General features: G+C 34.6%; 1 protein-coding gene across 2 annotated transcripts in view; it reads left to right on the plus strand.

Annotated features, from left to right (window-relative positions):
* Positions 1–20,039, plus strand: part of LOC143919933 (uncharacterized) — a 79,078-nt gene extending 59,039 nt beyond the window's left edge. For both annotated transcript variants that reach the window (XM_077442532.1, XM_077442529.1), the window contains exons 3-19: positions 5,420–5,605; positions 6,807–6,958; positions 10,349–10,581; positions 11,248–11,377; positions 11,468–11,653; positions 11,729–11,942; positions 12,020–12,125; positions 12,198–12,380; positions 12,532–12,656; positions 12,735–12,857; positions 12,928–13,220; positions 13,295–13,415; positions 13,488–13,644; positions 13,723–13,815; positions 13,897–14,094; positions 14,330–14,464; positions 14,545–20,039. In XM_077442532.1, the coding sequence (XP_077298658.1) occupies positions 5,420–5,605; positions 6,807–6,958; positions 10,349–10,581; positions 11,248–11,377; positions 11,468–11,653; positions 11,729–11,942; positions 12,020–12,125; positions 12,198–12,380; positions 12,532–12,656; positions 12,735–12,857; positions 12,928–13,220; positions 13,295–13,415; positions 13,488–13,644; positions 13,723–13,815; positions 13,897–14,094; positions 14,330–14,464; positions 14,545–19,912 (8,003 nt within the window). In that variant the 3' untranslated portion in view covers positions 19,913–20,039. The remainder of the gene's footprint in view (positions 1–5,419; positions 5,606–6,806; positions 6,959–10,348; positions 10,582–11,247; positions 11,378–11,467; positions 11,654–11,728; positions 11,943–12,019; positions 12,126–12,197; positions 12,381–12,531; positions 12,657–12,734; positions 12,858–12,927; positions 13,221–13,294; positions 13,416–13,487; positions 13,645–13,722; positions 13,816–13,896; positions 14,095–14,329; positions 14,465–14,544) is intronic.
* Positions 20,040–21,076: the final 1,037 nt, after the last annotated feature.

Here is a 21,076-nt window from a genome sequence, read left to right on the forward strand (position 1 = left end):
TTATTATTTAAGTTTAACAAGTAGGACATTGAACTTGTATGCACATGTACATATATTGAGATTTCGGCTTAAGCTCTAATTATGGTTGAAAGTTTTATTTTATTTTTTGAGTATTTTTTAATGAGATTGAATGTCTTCTTCAAAAATTCAAATATTCTTTTTATTTTACTTGAAAAATGAAGATTTTTCAAGTTATCTATTTCTTTTTTTTTATGAACAATTTAGATGGTAATGCATTAACAATAAAAATTGCTATATAAGACTGGTCTTATCTACTTTTGGATGCCGTTCAAGCACGTTTTTTTGCCATCTACTTCTTCATTTACTAGTCTACCCACTTAAGATTTTTCTTCACTGATTCTATAAACATACATATGTACATATGTATATCATATCTACAATTACGTTCATAAGATCCCAATTTCCTCTACAAATCATTTTTGACTGATACAAAAATATCAGTCATGTATTTTCTACCATAGCATAATTCAAAACTATTATATTCATATTGTTGTCCCACATTATTAAATTCTTCAATATCCAATATCATCTTCTATTTTTTCCAAACGTATTTTTCTTCAGTTGGATTAAAATCACTTGTTAGTCTTCTTCCATCCCATATTTAAGAATTATTTAGTATTCGAACATCTAAATCAAATCCTTCATTAGAACCCATCTAGTTCTGCTACTACATAGAACCTGCTGAAGTATTGGTTTTACCGTTTGAACTCATTACACATATTCTTCCAACACTTCTGGGTCAGATTATATATCGTTTACTTGTGAGACATTATCAGTCACATGCCTGAATATCATCACTGAAGAAAAGCTGTTTTCCATGACTTTTATTTTCTACCCAGTCTTCTACATTGTACAATATATATAATAAGCTCAACTTGCACTTTCATTTGAAGACCTTAATCGAATTTTCGCATCTAAATCGACCGCAATGCATTATCCATCAGTTCTGCAATTATAAAAATTATACACAGAACACTGACTTGACCGACATTCCGGGGTGGTCAACATTTTTTAAGGCGTGTGTAGTTTTTTTTTTCATATATTTTTATTTTTAAGCAAGCACCTGTTTGACCAGTCTGCCGCCTCATTTAAAGCAATTTCGGGCGAGTTGTCTTTCATCACAGAGACAGACGCATGTCGTTAATTATGCAACGAAAAGTGCTCAATGCTCAAAGCATCGAAGACAACGACAATCATAATAATAAATAATAATCATTTGTGGTGTAATCATGGCAACCGCTGAACGGGCATCGTTCGTTTTCACTTTCTGCATTGGATTTGAGTCGGACCTGTTTTTCCACCGAAAATACCTCAGTTTGAAATCGAGAGCGTTTTCCAAATAAGGAATGAATATTTGTGTTGCAAAAAATAATATAGGATTAATAGTTGTGTGATGTCGAGTCGTGTCCGTTCGGTTCAAGGTGAAGTGTAATTTAACGCGGTTGTTAAGTACGTTATAAGGTTGACGTTTCGAATTCGTTATCACGTTTTATTTATTCTGTTTCTAGACTTTCTAACAATAATTAGGTGTACTTGTCGCGTGCTGAAAAATTCGACATTGAAATATTTCCGTCGCAAATGTCACGGTGAGTTTGTCTCGTCGAATGAATTTGCCGCTAAAATCGGTCAATGGGAATTTTTCGATTTTAAATCAGTGCCTGTTGTGATATTATAAATGGTTGTATAATTAGCTTTAAATTGTGTTAGAAAGTAGTACATTATTCAAGAAAAATAATTAAAAAAAAACTATGATTCATTTTAATAGACAGTTTTAACATAATTTTGACTCGTCTTCTTATTTTGTATAACGTCCAAAAAAATATGCAATATAATATTGTTTTATATTTTTTAAAATCATAGACTAATATTACATCACAACGAAATTTTAAGTTGAAATAAGTAATTTGGACGTAAAATCGCTAACCTAGGATACTTAATCTCTCATCTATCCATTGTACACCTGTTTTTATCATCATTATTTTAATTAATGATGTTGTCTTACGATTTGTTGAACTTTAAAATATTCTTAAAGTTACTAGCATCACGTAAATATCTTGTTAATCCAGATCGATCAGCTTTTGCTTCAATTCAACAGCTTTTATTCGTGTTATTTTGATGTTGACGTTGATCTTGACCTGATTTTTAAAAATATGAGATGAAATAATACAAATTGTTTGTTGATATATATTTATATAGGATTATTAGTATATTAATTAGACAAAAAAAATTAAACATAGCTTAAATTAATTAATTAAAATTAATCTTTCACGATAATTTTGCAAAATTTTGTGATTAGCCTTATGGATATATTTCCAATTAAGTTTTTTTTGTAATAATGGGTTTTTATTGTGACGCAAATTGATTTTTATAAAGTCCAAATATTTTCTTGGATTTTTTAAAATTTTTGGGTCGTAAAATAAAGTTGAAGCAAAATAATATTTTATACGTACAAGTGTATGACTCATTACGAGTCAATTTTCTTACTTTCGATATTTCGATAATTTCGACAATGCTAAATTATATTGAATTTACCAATACGTACATATTGTATATATAAATTTAGACCTCCTGTCAAGCTGGACTCTCATGCTTTGCATGACTTTGCTATGAGCTAGCTACGCCACTGGTTGGTATGTTTAGTCATCTTTTCATTCATGAGAGTTTTAAAAAATTCAGGAATTGTTTTGGATTTAAACTAATATTTATTTAAATCGTAATTCTTAGATTTGACGACGATTCTTTAGAGATTTAATCTGAAGTATAACATTTGCAGACCTGTTCTAGATTCTTCTTCAGTACTTTTAACTACCTAACATCCTGTTTATGGGCCATTCACTTATGAATATTATTGATTTATTACTCAAGAATTCTATTCCAAGCCGACAGATCGGCATTTTAATATCTTTTGATCTTCTGTAGACCTTCAACTTTAACTATTGTAGAATCTTCGCAGACTTACACTTTATTACACTTGTATTTTAGTCCTTCAATTTATTCTAGATCCTCTTCCTTGGGTCTATCGGTCACAAAATTCTCTTGTATACTATTTTTTTTTAATGTTAGTTATAAACAATTTAAAATTCAAATATAACGAATGACGTGACCACACCCTACAATCCATTTATCAAAGAGACACTGGACAAAAAAGCACGAGTGTATACAATGCATATCACTAGTATAAATAGAACCAGATCGTGAGCAAAGTTTCGCTCGGATTAATTCGCGGAAGCTCGTCGCGATGACATAAGAGGACAAAGCTTCTCGAAATGTGGGTCGCGGTCGTGTCCAGAGGCTCCACAACAGTGTGCCAACAACAAAACTGGGAAATTATAAATCTCGACGAGCAGAGAGAGCCTCCTTTCCCTCGTCGCAATGTTTAATTGCACCGTTTACACGATTTCAGAAGCCATACGAGCGTTTTGGAACGCTCGCTTGCTCAATTCGCATCAGAACAATTATAAGGAAATTAATAATTTGCGATAAAAATCTCACAATTTCGGCCACAAATGCGATCGAGAGGAGGACGCCCACGATTTTTTTACGCGGATACAAGAAAAAAAGTGTGGCGTGTTATAGTTTGTGGGCACGTTCAAGAATGTTCAAGCCGGCTACTTGTAAATACTCGCCTGCACATACATATTTGGGTCACATGCTCGTACGAATCTCCGCAAGAGAGGCTGAATCGTATCTAGATCGAAATGTCGTTACGCAAGATGAAATGCCATTTATTAGTTGGTTGGTTGGTGGGTATTAATTGCGTCCGAACGAGATTTTTATGGGCATCGCGTGCAATAATCCCGGGATCAGTGACATGCAGTGAATTTGTTAAGGCATTGAAATTATAAAAAGATTCGTGTGTTTTTGTATGTATGTAAGTATGTAATTGAGTCGTGTTGGAATTGATTTAGTGTGAAGATTGGTGTAGGAAAAAGTTGCATTCGTATGCGGCGTAATAAGCTGACGAGCTTGAATTGATGCTCGCTTGAGATGAGATTGCTAATTTGTAATGTAAATTTTATTTAAATATATTGAATTTTTAATGTTTTTAATGGATTTAAAAAAATCGTCGAAAAAATGCGTTTAAATGTTTTTAATTATTTTTTTTCATTTGTACGTTTTTTTTCACGAATGTTATTCAAAGTGTGTCGCACTACTAAAGTGCGGCAAAGATGTGGGTGAATATAGTAATTCATTTTGTATCATGGTTTTTGCAATTGTTTAATAATACATATTATCAATTAATATATTATTGGTATAAATTTTTGAATCTGATTTATTTTATTATAATATTTAAATTAAATTTATTTAAATGTAACATTTCGGTGCTAGTTGAAAGCTTATTTATTTAATATGAATATTATTTGTTATGAAATTTATATGGGTTTTACCCAGAATATCCCAAATATCCCAAACGCTTGGTAGCAGTTTCATCATCATCATCATCATTTACAGCCGCTCACCATCCACTGCTAGATGAAGGTCTTTCCAATACGCTTCCACTCGTCTCTGTTTTGCGCAACTCTCATCCATCTCACCCCATACATTTTCCTAATTTCGTCTACCCATCTTCCCTGCGGTCTTCCTTTTACCCTTTTGAATTCTCTCGGGTACCGTTCTAGCACTTCTTTTGTCTTCCTTTTACCCTTTTGAATTCTCTCGGGTACCATTCTAGCACTTCTTTTGTCCACCTTTCGTCCATTCTTCTAGCCACGTGACCCGCCCATTGACACTTCAATCTCTTTACTCTATCCACTATGTCCACTGCCCTTGTCACACTTCTCACCCACGTATTCCGTTTCCTGTCTTTCCTCATTATGCCGATCATACTTCTTTGAGTGCATTTGGAGTGATTGAAGATCTTTTTCTTCAGGCAGAGTGGCATTTTTGATTTAAAAACAATATTCATTCGTACAAATGCACTCCATCCTAATTTCATACATATCTTTACTACCGGACATGTCTTGTTTAATATCTAAAAAATGTCCGAAAAAAAAGTGAAATCATCTATAATTTTTTTGCCCGAGATACTACATATATCTATATTAATTCAATGCCTGTGATATTATGTATGTATTTAAAATATAAACACATCATCGAACTAAATCATTCTAAATAAAAATGGCACTGGGAGTGGCCGTGCAGAGTTCGGTAATGATTAGTCTGTCATATGGTATGAAAATGAATTAGTAATACAAATACACATACAGCCTACAATAGTATGCATATAATAATATATACTACACGAACTTTAGTGTTAACAACCATTATAAAAACTCAAATTTTATCCTTGGAAACAATCATAAACCAGTTTCGAAGTATCAACTACGCCTCTGAATAACATTCAGCTGCTGTAAACCGCATTGCTCATTCAATAAAACCTTACATTGTTATGTTTCAGGTCAGACCAAGTCGGCACGAGTGGTATGCTACTACACAAACTGGTCCATTTACAGGCCAGGAACGGCCAAATTTAGCCCGCAGAATATAAATCCGTACCTGTGCACACATTTGATATACGCCTTCGGAGGATTCACCAAAGAAAATACGCTCAAACCGTTCGACAAGTATCAAGATATCGAAAAAGGTAATTTAACATTTGTATTGTACTTTTTTTTATTTGTAGAAATTTTAGCAAACTTAGAAAGCGACTCGTGCGAGGTAAACCGATGATCAATCAGGTTTTTGTATATATATTTTGTTATATGTATGTACATAGTAGATAAAATGATGTTGCGAAACAACAACGCTATGATCTCACTTGAAGATTGCACTGTCAGAGGTTGATGCACCGTGTATTATGTACTTATGGATTACTATGCTAATTGAATATGCTGAATGGTATAAGACGATTTCTACACATTTATCTTCGACTGTTATCTTATAGTTTATTTAGTGTTGATAATTTACTAGGGAAATGAAAGTTTATGATACAAATTTTGGTATCGGTATAAGAAAATTTTAAACATTACTATACATATGTAGTTTCAGGTAAGTTTTGGATGCTGTTTGAATTTTTTTTTTAAATAAATGCTTAAGATTATTCCTACTCCCCAAGCCATTTAATTTTTTTGATTCCTTTATATTTTGTTAGTTTTAAAAGTTATTTATGTTTTAAAGTGGCATAAGTCTTAAATTTTCTTCATTTCGTGAACTATTTCGCAAAACATTAAATATAAAGTTTTGTGTTTAACAATATTCAAAAATACTGGTGGTCTGTAATACGTTTATTCTGCTTTTCCAAGATTCTGGACATATCGAATTAAAATAAATGATAACAATTTGTGAATTGAATCAAACAGAAATAGTGTTTTTGGATTTGAAAATTGGATTTCTGCCGCTTTCAAAAATAACGGCTCACATGTAGATAGTATAATTGTTTATATTTCTTTAAACAAATTTTTTCATACTTCTCGTAAAATACGGAAAATACTGCTCGGAGAACTTTGATTTGATAAATCGTAAAAAATGTTTTCTGGAATGGTGGTTTTTTATCTGTCATCCAATGGTATGTTTGACGTAAAAAAATAATTAGGTATTTTGCTCACTTAGTGATAATTCAAATTAATTAAATTTAAGTATCATTAAAAACACTTTTTTTATTATATAGTTTGTATGCTTTATAAATGTATAATTTTCTTTGATTTTGAAAAAAAATTGGTTAGTAAACTTTTTAGTAAGTATTGTAGCTTTATTGTGGTCTTTGAACGAATAATATGTTTTCAAAATATTCAATAAATATAAATCAAATACATCAATATTAAATAACTATTAATTTTATTTTTCAGGTGGATATTCAAAGTTCACCGGTCTGAAATCTTACAATAAGAATTTGAAGACTATGATAGCTATCGGAGGCTGGAATGAAGGTTCCAGTAGATTTTCAGGTCTTGTAGCTAGCCCCGAGAGACGGAGAGAATTCGTCAAGAATTCCATCAAGGTATACAATCTTACATATACATATACATATATAATATATTCATAGTTGGTATGCATATTAATATATTATAATTGTCAATTAATTGGATGATTGAACGAACGTATTTATGTATGTATGTATGTACTAAGCGTTTGAGATAGTTACTTGGGTCGTGACAAGGAAGTTCGACGGTGTATTTTCAAGGACAAAACATTGCAAAATTGATGGTTCGATCCATTAATCTCCAGAAGATATATTGATCTACAAGTGGGTATATCTATTGGACCGGTTACGTCATCGCTGATTGCGAATTTTGGAGCTTTTTTTGTGGTTCTGCAAAACGATTATCATCGTCGTCATTAGCCCACGCCTCGTTTTCCCACATTCATCATTATGGTGTTGCATTATTGAATGTGTGAGTGTGAATTAGTGAAGTGTTTTTCAAAAAGGAATGATTTTCCGTTGTATAGTAATTTTCGTTGATTGAACGTTAATGTCAAGGAAAATAAATATTGACCTTTTTTAATTTAATTTGATTTTTTCGTCGTACTTTTGTAAAGTTCATGGTGTTTTATTTGGTTCTGTATAGAATATGATGGCTTATTATTATAATTATTGTGGAGATGGTTTGCTTGTTATAAGACGGTGGTTGGATGAATCTGTCGGAATTTTATATAATTGAGTGTTCGATTATGTAGCGATTCCTGCGCTTTTACTTAATTATATATTTATAATTAAATTAACCTGATTTATTTATTTACTATAATTTATATATTTACTTAATTTATATATAGTTAAATATTATATAGAAAAATATTCGATTATCACACGGGAAAATTTGGTCGGAAAACTTCGATTTTTCCCTGTAAATGGATACATTTTGTAATACTAATAGCTTTCAATGCAGATTTAATTTTGTTTTCATATAAAAAAGTGGTTTAAATTTAAAATATATGAATACCGGAAATAAAGAAGAGCATAAGTGACAAAAAATCCTATATTAGTTTTATGCCAATAATGTTTTAAAACATGGTCCATGTAACCAAAATCATTTTTTAATAGTATACATACATACATATATCAATATAAAGTTTGTATTGCTCATTCAATTGTCGTACAATACATTGACAAATACCGATGTGCATATGATCTCAAAATCAAAAATGGCACTTAGATCCTTTTTTTTATTTCCGATTATATTACATATGGAATATTGTTGCGTAGGGGTGGGTGGAGGATCCAAGTAAAAGGCCAAAGTCGTTTCACAGCATTTTTTGGTGATTAAGGAGATACACGCACTGCCAGTGCTCCGTCCAGAATGTCTTGATATCGCCTAAGTAGCTTTTAACGGATCGGTCGCTCAGGGCATCTTTGACGTCCGGTTACTTCCCTATTGTTTAGGCATGTACCCGGATATGTATTCCCACGACACTCAGTCCCACGGTATCGGTCACTTCTGAGAAGGGACCAATAGCGGCCAATTCGTTGGCCATTGTTTAGATTACTTGCACTTAGTCTAGAGATAATCCTTGAAACCAATTATAACGGTCACACAGTTTCTGGGATGCTACTCGGCCTAATCCGATTGCACTTATTCGGCGGTGTACGTAACAATATATATATATATATATATATATATATATATATATATATATATATATATATATTTTCCCTATGAACATTTCATGAGAAATTGCTTAGAAATTTATTAGAAGTTATTGAGCTTCATAAGTAAGAAGATGGAATTCCATAATAATTATATTATTTTACATACATATACGTAAGATCAGGATGAGAGAGAGAGAGACAGATTCTAAATGATGCAAGTGGATAAGACCGAACAGCGTTTTTATATGTACGTCTTTACGCCAGACCTGCCAAAGGGCAAGTGCCTTTTCCACAGTTAGATAGTACACAAACATTCCACCCATACACACTAGGCACGTTCGCCAATTGCTCGCACATCACGTTCAAAATTCTTACCAACGTACATATGTATGTACGTAACTATCTGAAGTACCCGGCTTCACTCATGTGCTATTTTATGATATTTAAAATTTCATCAACTCAAGGCAATCTCATATAAAATTTGATTTAGATTGTCGAAACATAATTGTATCAGGAATCAACAAACAAACACAAATGTACGTTAATATAATGTATTTAATATTAGATTTCTCCACGCATAAAATTGTATTAAATTGGCCATGAATATGCGATGTAATTTGATATTCAAATCAAATCAATTAAATAACGGAATTGGCATTAAAATAGACCAGATTCTTGTATCGCTTTCGCGCATAGCATACGTCAATCGTATAGGCTGACTTTCCTCACACTCAATTAGTTAAATTTCGAGAGCTCACAGAGCTCATAACAAAATATTCCGAAATATTTAAACCTTGGCACGCGGTCTTAGATCATAGCTGATCTAAATAGGCAAAAATTCAGCACGGTACATGCCTATCGAAAATTTGGATCTTATAAAGAACGTGACCGGTCAAAATAGCAATGATCGATTCGAAACGTGCAACTTCTTCTAGTTGTTTGAAAAAAAAAAAGTATTATTTAGTGTCGAAGTATGTCAAAAACAATTGATTGACTTCACTCATTATGTGGTTTGGTCAGTCGGTCGCGGCCTTCGCTCTGCCAATTTATTCCGAGCGCACTATAGACCGTATAAATTTGCAGATTGCGACTGAAAGTTGACCGGTTGACAGTTTATTTAATATTATACTGTTGATTTGAATCGGTATGGGATATGCGTTCATTGTTTGTGGCGGTTCGTGTCCGACAAACCTGTCTGCGAACGCACTATACATACGTGCTGGCCTTGTCTGAACTGATCGTACGTGAAGTGTATGATACGTTCAGGATATTTGACCGCTTAACATTTTCAAAAGTCGACGCGCATTTTTATCGAATTATCCACGTATGTATGTGTATACATATATAATGAAAAAATCGTATATATTATTCAAATATTTGTTTTGCATAGTTTGCGTGAAAAAATGTGTATTAAATTATTTTATAATTATTTTTTTTCAGGATGTATTTGCATTTTTAATTAGATTATTGTTTGTATGAGAGTTTTTGACTTTTTTCAGTTGATTTATGTATGAGAAATATTTACTTTTTACAAGGATTTTTTTGTATGAAAAAATGTGATTGGATTTTTGTGTCAGTTTATATATCACGTGTTTGGTCAATGATTTTGATGAAAAATTTAATTTAAATTAAAGTTATACGTTTAAAGATCTGTATGCATTATATGTAGGTTTTAAAATTTGTATTTTTTTGATGCAAATAAATCTAGAGACATCTATAGTGTAAGGTGAAAGTTTTTACAAAGAAAGTGTATTTTGTGTATTTTGAATGGAAATAATGTAGTGTTACAATATTCTTTTTCAGTTTTTGAGGCAGAATAAATTCGACGGTCTAGATTTGGATTGGGAATATCCCGCTTTTCGCGATGGTGGAAAACCTAAGGATAGACCAAACTATGCTAAACTGGTCCAAGAGTTGCGCGAAGAGTTCGAGAAGGAGTCACAAGCTACTGGACGATCTCGTCTTCTCCTGACTATGGCAGTTCCTGCTGGAATTGAATACATCGATAAAGGATATGATATACCCAAATTAAACAGGTCCTTTTGATTTCTATTTTATATCTATCAGGAAAAACGAACATGAAAGTATAAAGTAGAGCTTATTGTTCATACATATATTGTAATCTTATATCAGGTAGAATTTGTTTTAAAAGACAGTTTAATGAAATTTGAGTTTCTGTTAAATGCATATTTCCTATAAAAACCACACCAATGAAAAGTATATAAATCGTCAAATATATGTTTTATAAAGGTAGTGTCAAAGTTGGATTTTCATGTAAATATATCCGTCAAACTATTTTATATTGTAAATTAATATATAAAAATAAAATAAGTATTAAATAATTGATTTTTTATGAAACTCGTTCACATGTAGTCAGTATTTATAATGAGCATGTAGTAAACTATTGAATTATTTTCGTTCAGTATATTCTTGTTAACTGGTGACAGAAGTCGATCAGTGAATGACTAACATATGTTTGTATAGTAATATAAATAATTGACCACTCCAACCAAATTTGCTGATCAAATCATGCAAAATTACTGACCCAGTAAATGTCAATGTAAGTTGAAATATAAATCAGAGCTTTTTCTCCTTGTTTATTTTTTCAATAAGATGTGTTCCACTTTGATATGTTTTTACATACATATATATAATTAAATCACAAGGTCTAATTACATATAATATGTTCATTCTAATTGCAGATATTTGGATTGGATGAATATACTATCGTACGATTATCATTCTGCTTTTGAACCATCTGTTAATCACCATTCACCACTTTTCGCTTTGGAAGCGGCTTCCGAGTACAATTATGACAGTGAATTAAACATTGTAAGTTATCATTGTCATACAAATATTAACTATGTAAATACATATATATATGCAATATTGAAATTTACTATAATGTAATGCTATTTATAGGACTTTACGATAAAACATTATTTGGAAGCTGGAGCCGATCCCGACAAATTGGTACTTGGAATTCCGACGTATGGAAGATCGTTTACACTCTTCAATCCCGACACTACTGATATTGGAGCACCTGCTGACGGTCCAGGAGAACAAGGAGATGCTACTAGAGAAAAAGGATATCTCGCTTATTATGAGGTATTGATTTAATATTATGAATGTGAAGTATTCAAGTATTGTAATCGGTATTTATTGTGATGTTGAAATTTTCAGATATGCGAAAGTCTGATGCCGAAATCGCGCAAAAAACGAGAGACTGAAGACAGCGATGAATATGAAGACGAAGAAGAAGAAGAATGGGTTATAGTACAGCCGAATGCCAGGGCTATGGGTCCCTATGCTTATAAGGGAAATCAATGGGTCGGATATGATGATATCGATATCGTTAAAAAGAAGGCTCAATACGTTGCGGAAAATTCTCTCGGAGGTATTTTCTTTCGAATTAGAAGTGATGCGAGTGTAATTTTTGGGATTTGTAGTAATTTTATGACTTTTAAATTATAGGTATCATGTTTTGGTCTATTGATAATGACGATTTCAGAGGAAAGTGTCACGAAAAACCGTATCCACTTATCGAAGCTGCCAAGTCTGCTCTGTATGATAGTCTTGGGTAAGAAAAATGGTGTTTTCATATTAATGTTGTTTTGTTGGAAGATTTTAATGTTTATTATTTGCTCTTCAGACTGAAAGATGTTATTCCTGTTAGCAAGAAGCCCCAATCGACTAGGAAACGAACCAGGCCATCAAAGCCATCGAAAACTCAAACGATCGAAATTGAAGATAAGGAAACTAATTCGTTGAAGTCTTCCAAAAAGAGAAATAGGATAGAATCCGATTCCAGCGCTGAATCAAAATCAACATCGAAGTAATTTGAATCAATATAATAGAAATGTGTAGATTGAATCTGAAAGGATGAGAAGTCCTTTTGGAACCAAGTTGCATATATAATATGTTTATATACATATATGAAATTTGTTTTTTATACAATCAAATAATCGATTTTATTTTACCATTAGAAGTGGAGGTCGTCGCCAAAACTCAGTAAGAAGAGGAAGCAGTACTGAATCTACACCAACTTCCAATACACCAGCTTGGGGATTGAACACTCCCGAACCGCCAACTACTCCTGATCCCGGAACAGGTACCTAAAATCGACAGATGATGTGTTTTAAAATCAATATGCGAATTATTCTCTAATGAAACACTTGTATTATTTTAGATTTCAAGTGTGAAGAAGAAGGATTCTTCCCGCATCCTAGAGATTGCAAAAAGTACTTCTGGTGTCTTGAAAGTGGACCTTCAAATCTTGGAATAGTTGCTCACCAGTTTACATGTCCTTCGGGTAACTATATGAAAGTTTTATATTTAAATTCACTTAGTTATGTAAATATTTATAATGTGTTTTGTTTTAGGTTTGTACTTCAACAAGGCTGCAGATTCATGTGACTTTGCCAGGAATGTTTTGTGCAATACGAAGAAGACAACTGTGACAAGCGCCCCTCCAAGTTCTACAACTGCTAAGATTGAAGCTGAAGCTGCTACCAAATCTTATACTACTTCCACTACTACTGAAAGATATTATTCATCGAGACCTTCATCGTTGTCTGCATTATTCACGACTCGAAGACCATCTCTTCGGATTACTGCTGCTACTAGCAGTACAACTCTACTTACCAAAACTTCGACTACCCCCCAACCGTTAAATGTAATGCTTTAATCATAAATGATAAATTGCATAATATACTATTGTAGGATTTAAATATGATGTATAAATTATAGGACGACGAAGATGAAGATGAAGACGAAATATCTGATGCTATCGACGATCTATCAGGTTTGCAAGATACTGAAGAGGATCCTAAAGTGATCAAGGAGTTGGTCGATCTCATTAAGAAACTAGGTAATTATTATGGAAGTGAAGATTGTTTTTTTTTTAAAAGAGGATATTTTTTATGATTTTGTTATTGTTTAGGTGGAGTTGAGCAATTGGAGAAATATTTGTCTGGAGCTTCGTCAAACACTGGACAAAGCAGTCAAAGCAGTCAAGGATCTCAAACGACGACTCCAGCTACTATTAAAAGGCTTTTGTACGAGAGAGTGTTGTCGAAAGCCAGACCTCAAAATGAAAGGTAATCGATATTTTTGTAATGATCATTTTAAGTACACAGATCGTACAACGAGTGGTTTAAAATGTTTTTGAATTTTAGAGCACCATTCCAGCAGAACAGTCGTGGACCTCAAACTGCAGGGTTGGTTTCTTCTGATGAAAAGAAATCTAGCGGCAGGAGAGAAAGGCCTCAGTGAGTTTATTGGGTTGTTTCCAATATAAATAGTTTGACTTGTGGGTGTATTCGATTTTCATTTTATTCTTCTTATCGTAGATATACTACAATAAATCGCAAAAGACAGTCGACGACTACCACCGAAGAGTCCGTTTCAGACGAAAGAGGAGATAGTACTGAAGAGAGGGAAGAAGTGGCTTCGTTCTCATCCACAACTTCAAGATCAGGTCTTCCTCAGTATGTCAATATTAGAAGGGCGAGACCGTCTACTACCGAAGAGCCCGAAGCTCCTTCAAGGTAATTTTTGGTCAAAACCAACGGAAAATTCTGATTCTACGTATAAGAGTGTGCTGTATGTAGATATGAATTGTATCGAAACTTTTTTTTTACTCGAGCGTTTTAGGAGTTTCGAGATGTTACTAACATATTGGATTAATTTGTTATTTTTTGTAAGATATAATAAAAATTTTGGGGTTTATCGCTGAGTTAAAAAAATTAATAAAACTTGTTTTCGTTTATTGAATCCTTGTAGACTACAATCTGAAGAAGATGACGAAGAAGAAGAAGAGGAAGAAGAGCAAAACGACGACAGAAACAAAGTGCAAAGCGTGGAATACTCCACGGTTCGAAGGAAACGACCAGATTATAACGAAGTCACAACGTCAAAGTAGGTGTTTTACACGTATTTATTATGAATCCATATACTTTTGTGGTATTTTTTCATGATGGGATCAATTTTCTCTTTAGATACAAGACTATTCAGAGGGTCCGATCAACGACAACATCCTCACCGACTTCTGAGAGTGAAACCACACCGCCAAGTCGACAAAGATCAACCACACAATCTTCCACATCATACTCTCCCACACTTCTTAACACAAAATCCATAACCGAAACGACACTTCCGAACACCCAAGCACCGGAAACAGACGTCACTACTGTCCAGGACGACGTCACTATCGTAAACGACGTCAGTGTCGCTGGTGTCACGTCGTCATTCGCTTCAGAAAATGGCGTGATTGCGAACGTTGGCAGTTCGACAATACTGAACGCTCAAATCACCACATTGTCCAACACCCCAAAGTCGACGGACGACGATGATACAACACCCAGCACCATTCCCGTGTCCTATTCCACACAAGTAACCATTTCAGAGGACCCAACGACGCAAAGAACTACGCTGTTCGCCAAACGTACTCGCCCTACGACTACTACTACTACTACTACTACTACTACCGCGAAGCCGCAAGATTTAATCGAAAACAAGGTGAGTTTTGATAGGAAGTATACTAGTATTAAACGCACTTATACACCTGCATCATCACCATCATCATTGTCAAACACTTCATCGAGAGCACGCTTGCGTAACGAGATAAGCGCTTTAGACGATGATGGTGCGGAGAAGAGTGATAGTGAATTGGTTGAGACGAGTGTTAAGGATAGCAAGACTCGTGTGGGTATAAGAAGAATACGATCCACCACACCTGCTAGTCAAGAGAATCAAGACAATTCTGATTACGGTGCTAAGAGGTTCGTAAGGCCCGGTAGGTTCAATACTAGGCGACTTAGTCAAGCTGTGTCTGAAGAAGTTTCCGAAGCAAACGTTGAGAATTCATCTCCGGTCACTTCTAACGGCGAGAACGGTCTCGTTTCTAGGAATCGGTTGAGTAGTTTTGGAACCAATAGGTTGAGAAAGTTTCAGCCATCATCTAGAACTACAAACATTGACAATGAGGGTAGTGGAAACGAGTTCGTTAAGAAAACTGAGTTCGTAAGCACGACGAATGCTCCCAGAAGTACGCCTAATAGACGTTTCAGACCTTCTTTGAGTAACTTCGAAGCGGCCGATCTTTCTTCTTTGACAGCTTTGGACAATTCCAGGATCAGGAATGAAAACATTGGAAGTGTTAGGTTTGGAACGAGCGGTAATCGCAATGCTCAGGTGGCAAGGAGGTTCAGACCTACTTTCAGTACTTTCGTGACCGACGATTCTAACGATGATTTGGTGACTTCGACTACCCAAAGCAATGTTGATCGACAAAGGCTTTTGAGTGCTAGGAGGAGTAGTAGATTTACAACTTTGCCTCCAACTACCGATGATGATGATTTTGAACTTAATACTGAAGCCTCTGAAGCGTCTCTAATTCCACGTGGAAGGAAGATAAATATCGCGCGTTTCTCTCCGAGACCTTTCGCCGTATCTTCTACTAACATCGTAGAGTATGATGCGTACTCTCAAAAAGAGAACGAACTAAATGTGGAAGTTGGAAATGATTCTAAATTGGTAGCTAAGACTAGATTATCAGCTCCCGTTATTAATGTATCCGAAGAACAAAAGTCGGGTTTGAAACAAGCTATAAACGTAACCAAAGTAATCAATTCCAATTTACTATTAGGACAGAGTAATAATAGAAGTGGACTTTTAATATTGAGAAGGCCATCCAAACCGTTCCAAAGTACGACTTTGCCTTACGATGAAGGAGATTCTACAAAAACGACAAAAGGAGATTCTTTAGAAAATATTCATTTATCTGAAACAAATATCGAAGAAAAGGAGCACGATGATGATGATAGTAATGATTTAGCACCGGAAAGACCCAGAAAGAGGATTATCGTTAAAAAATTGAGGTCAACCACGACTGCATTAGATGCTTCTACCACTGAAGCTACTACTCCAATCGAAAAATCAAACGATATTGAAGAAAAGGAAAAGGATGAAAGTTCAACTGTGAAACCTAGGGTGCGAAAGATTATTCGAAAGCGTCCAAGCTCTACGACAGCAGAAGAAGCGACTACTACTGAAAAATATGTCGAAGAAAAAGCTGATAGTAATAGCGTCAAAGCTAGTGACCTAACGACAGTTACTCCTAAATCGCGCAAAGTAGTAATACGTAGGAAGCTGAAACCAATTGTGACTGACGAAGGTAGAACAAGGTTGTTCGCTGAAGTAACTAAAGCTGAAGCAGAAGAACAGTTGAACAATATTTCCAATTCAGAAGCTTTAACCGAAAGTACTTCAGAACTTCCTCTCACTACCGAGTACGTATCTCCTACTACGGAAGAAAGCGTTCAGATCGATTTATTAGCAGAGCAAACGACTGCTTTACCTACATCGACTAAAGCTAAATCTGAAAGACCACCGTATCGTCCGAATAAACGACCGTTGACTATTTTAACATCAACTGAGCCAACTACGACAGTGTCTAAAGTCTACAGTAGGAAGTATAACAATGGTGTATTTACCACTCCTCTCACACCTGCTGAACGGGAGCAGCAAGCGAGGCGTCCCATTTTGGGTTCTAGACCTGTTATTAGACGACCGTTCACGACTGCTCGTACTACTACTACGGATGAAGAGGAATATGAAAGTGAAGAAGAACCTGAGGAGGAGGAGCCTGATAGTGGTCTAGTATTTGTACCGGCTGATCAACTGTTTACCAGAGGACCACCTTCAACGGCGAGGAAAACTTCAAGCCAACCTGACGTGGTCGAAGACGGTGACGATGATGATGATGAGGACTTAGAAAGTGAAGAAGACGAAGAAGAAAAGGAGCCTGAAAAACAGGAAGAGGTTAAACCAGTAATACAACCTAAACCAGGTTCTAGATTTACGAATAGATTTAATCCTTCGCAAAGACCACCACCTGGGCCAGTCAGATTGGGTAATTCAAATGGTAGAGAACCAAACAGACCACCTTTACCAACTGGTAATAGAGCACCAAACAGACCTGCGATTGGAAATCGTCCTGCCAACAAACCTGTAGCCTTCCAGCCTAATCAGAATCGTCCTAGATTTGGACCTGGTGCTTCACCCGTAGATTCTACGACCAAAGGTTACACTAGAAAGTATGTTGCCAATAAACCAGTTGTCGAAGCTGGTCCAACCACTGAAGAAATCAATTTGGAAGCTGTAAAAGCTAAACACGACCAGTTGTTTGCAAATCCAAAGAGACCCACTACTACTACTTCAGCACCGACAGTTGAAGATAGTACTACAGATATCGGAGATATGACTACAGATGTTGGAGATATGATGACAACTATGGAAGCAGATACCGATATGAATTTATTCTCTACCACCGAGGAGTCTACTACGGTGTTCGAAATGCCTGCATCTATGGACGATGTTATGACTACGGATAGATCTGAAAATGAAATAACTACTTTTGATTCTACAATGGACAGCACTGAAAGTCTTATTTTAAGCTCTAGTACTACTTCAACTACTACAGTAGGAGATGATAGTCAGAATGTGACGACGACTGAAAAGCATCACGTGTTCGCTTTGAGTGAGTACACTGCTAATAGTACGACACCCAAAACTGTTGAAGATAATACTGTATACCCTATATTTAGTCTTTTGACTACAGCACGTCCCGAAAATAAGACTAGACTAGTAAGCAATGGAACTGAAGAGCAGATTATAAAGACTAGCAGTCAGTTAGATCGTCTATTTTCAGTTAGTAGAGTCGTTGAGGTTACCTCGTCTCAGGAGAAGCACAGATTTAATAAAAAGAATGAGAGTAGGTTGATTGAAAGAACTGAAAGGAAGCAGGAGCAGAAACCAACGCTGGACAAAATAGGAGAAGTGAGCAGATATACTTTGATTAAGATAGTAGAAGGGGACATTCCGATATATCTGACAAATTTGAGCCACGAATACCCAGTTGCAAATCCTCCGTTCAATCCGATCAGGATCGACGAAGGCAGAAACGCAAAAACTTTGATGAACTTTACTGATAGCGGAAAAGAGAACTTGATTGCTTCGGAAACTGTGAATTCTGCATACAATCACAGGAACACTTTTATCGATATTATTGACGCTCCTACTTTTTCGGAAATCCAAAGACAGAGTCTATTGAGACAGAACAATGTTGAACGGTCTATCAAGATTGAAGAGCAAGATGTTGAAAAAGAAGATAAAAACTCTGAAAAAGAAGATAAAAACAACGAAACAGAAGATAAAACCACCGAAAGAGTAGAAAAAGAAGAAAAACAAATTTTCGTTCCTGGAGCAGTTGTTTTGAACGAAGAAGATAAAGTTACTCCGAAATCAAACAGCGAATATTCGACTTTAGCACTTGAAGGTCTTTTCATGACTGGAGATTCGAATGCACAAGCAACTGGTTCAAATCACGCAACAGGATCTCAACCTTTCGTAGTTTATGCAGCACCCAAAAAGAATGAAAGTACTGTAGCAGAAGAGCAGTCTATTGATAAGGTTCCGAGCGGACGGTCGATCGATAATATAGTTAAGATCCAAGTAATCAGACCAGATTTGGAAGCAAGCGTCAAAACTTATGCAAAAGGAGAAGAATTCTTTGGAGTACCGGCTGCTGTAGACGTACTACTCGAAAAAGAACACCCAGTAGCTGTCACGCCCTTCAAAATTTCAATATTGAATCAAGACAATGAAACCACGACTAGTAGCACTACTGCCGAACCGATCGTCATTTCAATTGCAAATTTAGACAGTGTCATTTTGAAAAAAGCTGAAGATGTCTCTAACGATACAACAACTACTACTTCTACTACCACTACCACTCAAGCTGCAGTAGACAACAGTACAGTGCAAGTTGAAAATATAACTTTAACAACCACCGAAGCATCTACAACTGCAGTTCCAGACTCTCAAATAGTCGACGTAAAGCCTGTAGCCATAACGAACTCAACCCTGTCCAACATTGCCAAAAAACGACCCAAACTAACATTCCCAAGGCGTCCTCAAACGAATCAACTACTAAAGACGAGCAACGTGACTCGAATTACCGTTCAACCTTCCACAAATCAAACTTCCACTACCAAAACGAGCAAACTGACAAGTGCCAACTTGAACGTTCCCTTCACAACGCCGAAGTACAACAGAACCAACAGCTACACCTCAGGTAGATCTAGATTCTCATCAGTGCGTTCCCAGAACGTGCCAGTAGACACTAGAAAGCAAAAGGTAGAAACCAACAGAGCAAAACCCAACGCCACAGTCACAGATACTGTCAGGACGAGCACTTACGATCCTAGTAAAAAGATTACAATTAAACCGTTCAGGCCTAGTTTGCGTCCAACGTTCTCGCCTAGAAGAACGACACAAGCACCCGCTCAGGTCAGTGAAGCATAAGTCATATATGTAAGTCATAAAAGAGGCAAGGAGAGGGTGGAAGAAGTCGATACGTAAAAAGTTACAGCCAGTAACATATAATACGAATGATGGCTTGGAACAAAAAAAAAAAAAGAAATTAAACCTGGAAACCCTCAGTGCATGTTCAATTAATTTGGGTATATATGTATAATATAATTATTCTAACACTTAATTGATAAGTGTGGTGAAAGACATGAGTTTGTTTAATCCAAAGTTTTTTTTAATGCATAATAAACTTTTTTTTAAATATAATATAATCTCCAGTGTGTTGGATTATAATTATCTATTTACAATGTGTCATACAATATATATATAATTATAGAGGTTTTGTGATTATATTATATGTATGTGTGTGTGGAGATTTGATGATGTTTTAATTTTGTTTGTTTGTAAATATTAATTTAATTAATTTTAATGTTTTATATAAGGATACTTTATGTAAATAATTTGCATATATTATTATATGGTATTCACAAGGATTATTATTATATAATATAAATATTTTTTAAATACAATTGATTGCATGTCAATATTTAATTAATAATGAAGGTGATGTATTAAGATTTGAAATCAAATGTACAAATATAAGTATGATAAGAGTCGATTGTGTGTTTGGATATGATTTTTTTGTAAGTAAAAAATTAAAACAACATAAATGTATGTCGTTATGTATTTTGTAATTTGCTCATTATGTGTTATATATATATAATTATATACTTAATAGTAATCAAATGTAATAAAAATCGTTTCACTACACGTTTTTTTTACAATGCTTAATATACTCATATCCTTATAGAGTAGTCTAATTTTATATGATTCATTCAGTAGTAGTAGGTATTCGGTTGAAACATTCTTATTGCAACAATGGGGTTATTAACATACCATTAATACACCCATGAGGCATTGTTCATACTATTTTTTTTTGTAGATATCATTGTAGTATTGTATAGATCTTTTATGCATTACATCATCTGCTTTAGAAAAATTGATACGACCGTACAATATCAAATTTTCGAATTCGCCGATGTTAACGATCCACTACATATACTGTTTTTATATAACTGTCGAATTTTTTACTTTCTCTTTCGTTTTACTTTTTTTGACTTTTGACTTGGGATGTTATTTAACTGATTTTTTTTTACT

Source organism: Arctopsyche grandis, chromosome 12, assembly GCF_051622035.1.
Source record: "Arctopsyche grandis isolate Sample6627 chromosome 12, ASM5162203v2, whole genome shotgun sequence".
In the NCBI taxonomy this organism is placed as follows: domain Eukaryota; kingdom Metazoa; phylum Arthropoda; class Insecta; order Trichoptera; family Hydropsychidae; genus Arctopsyche; species Arctopsyche grandis.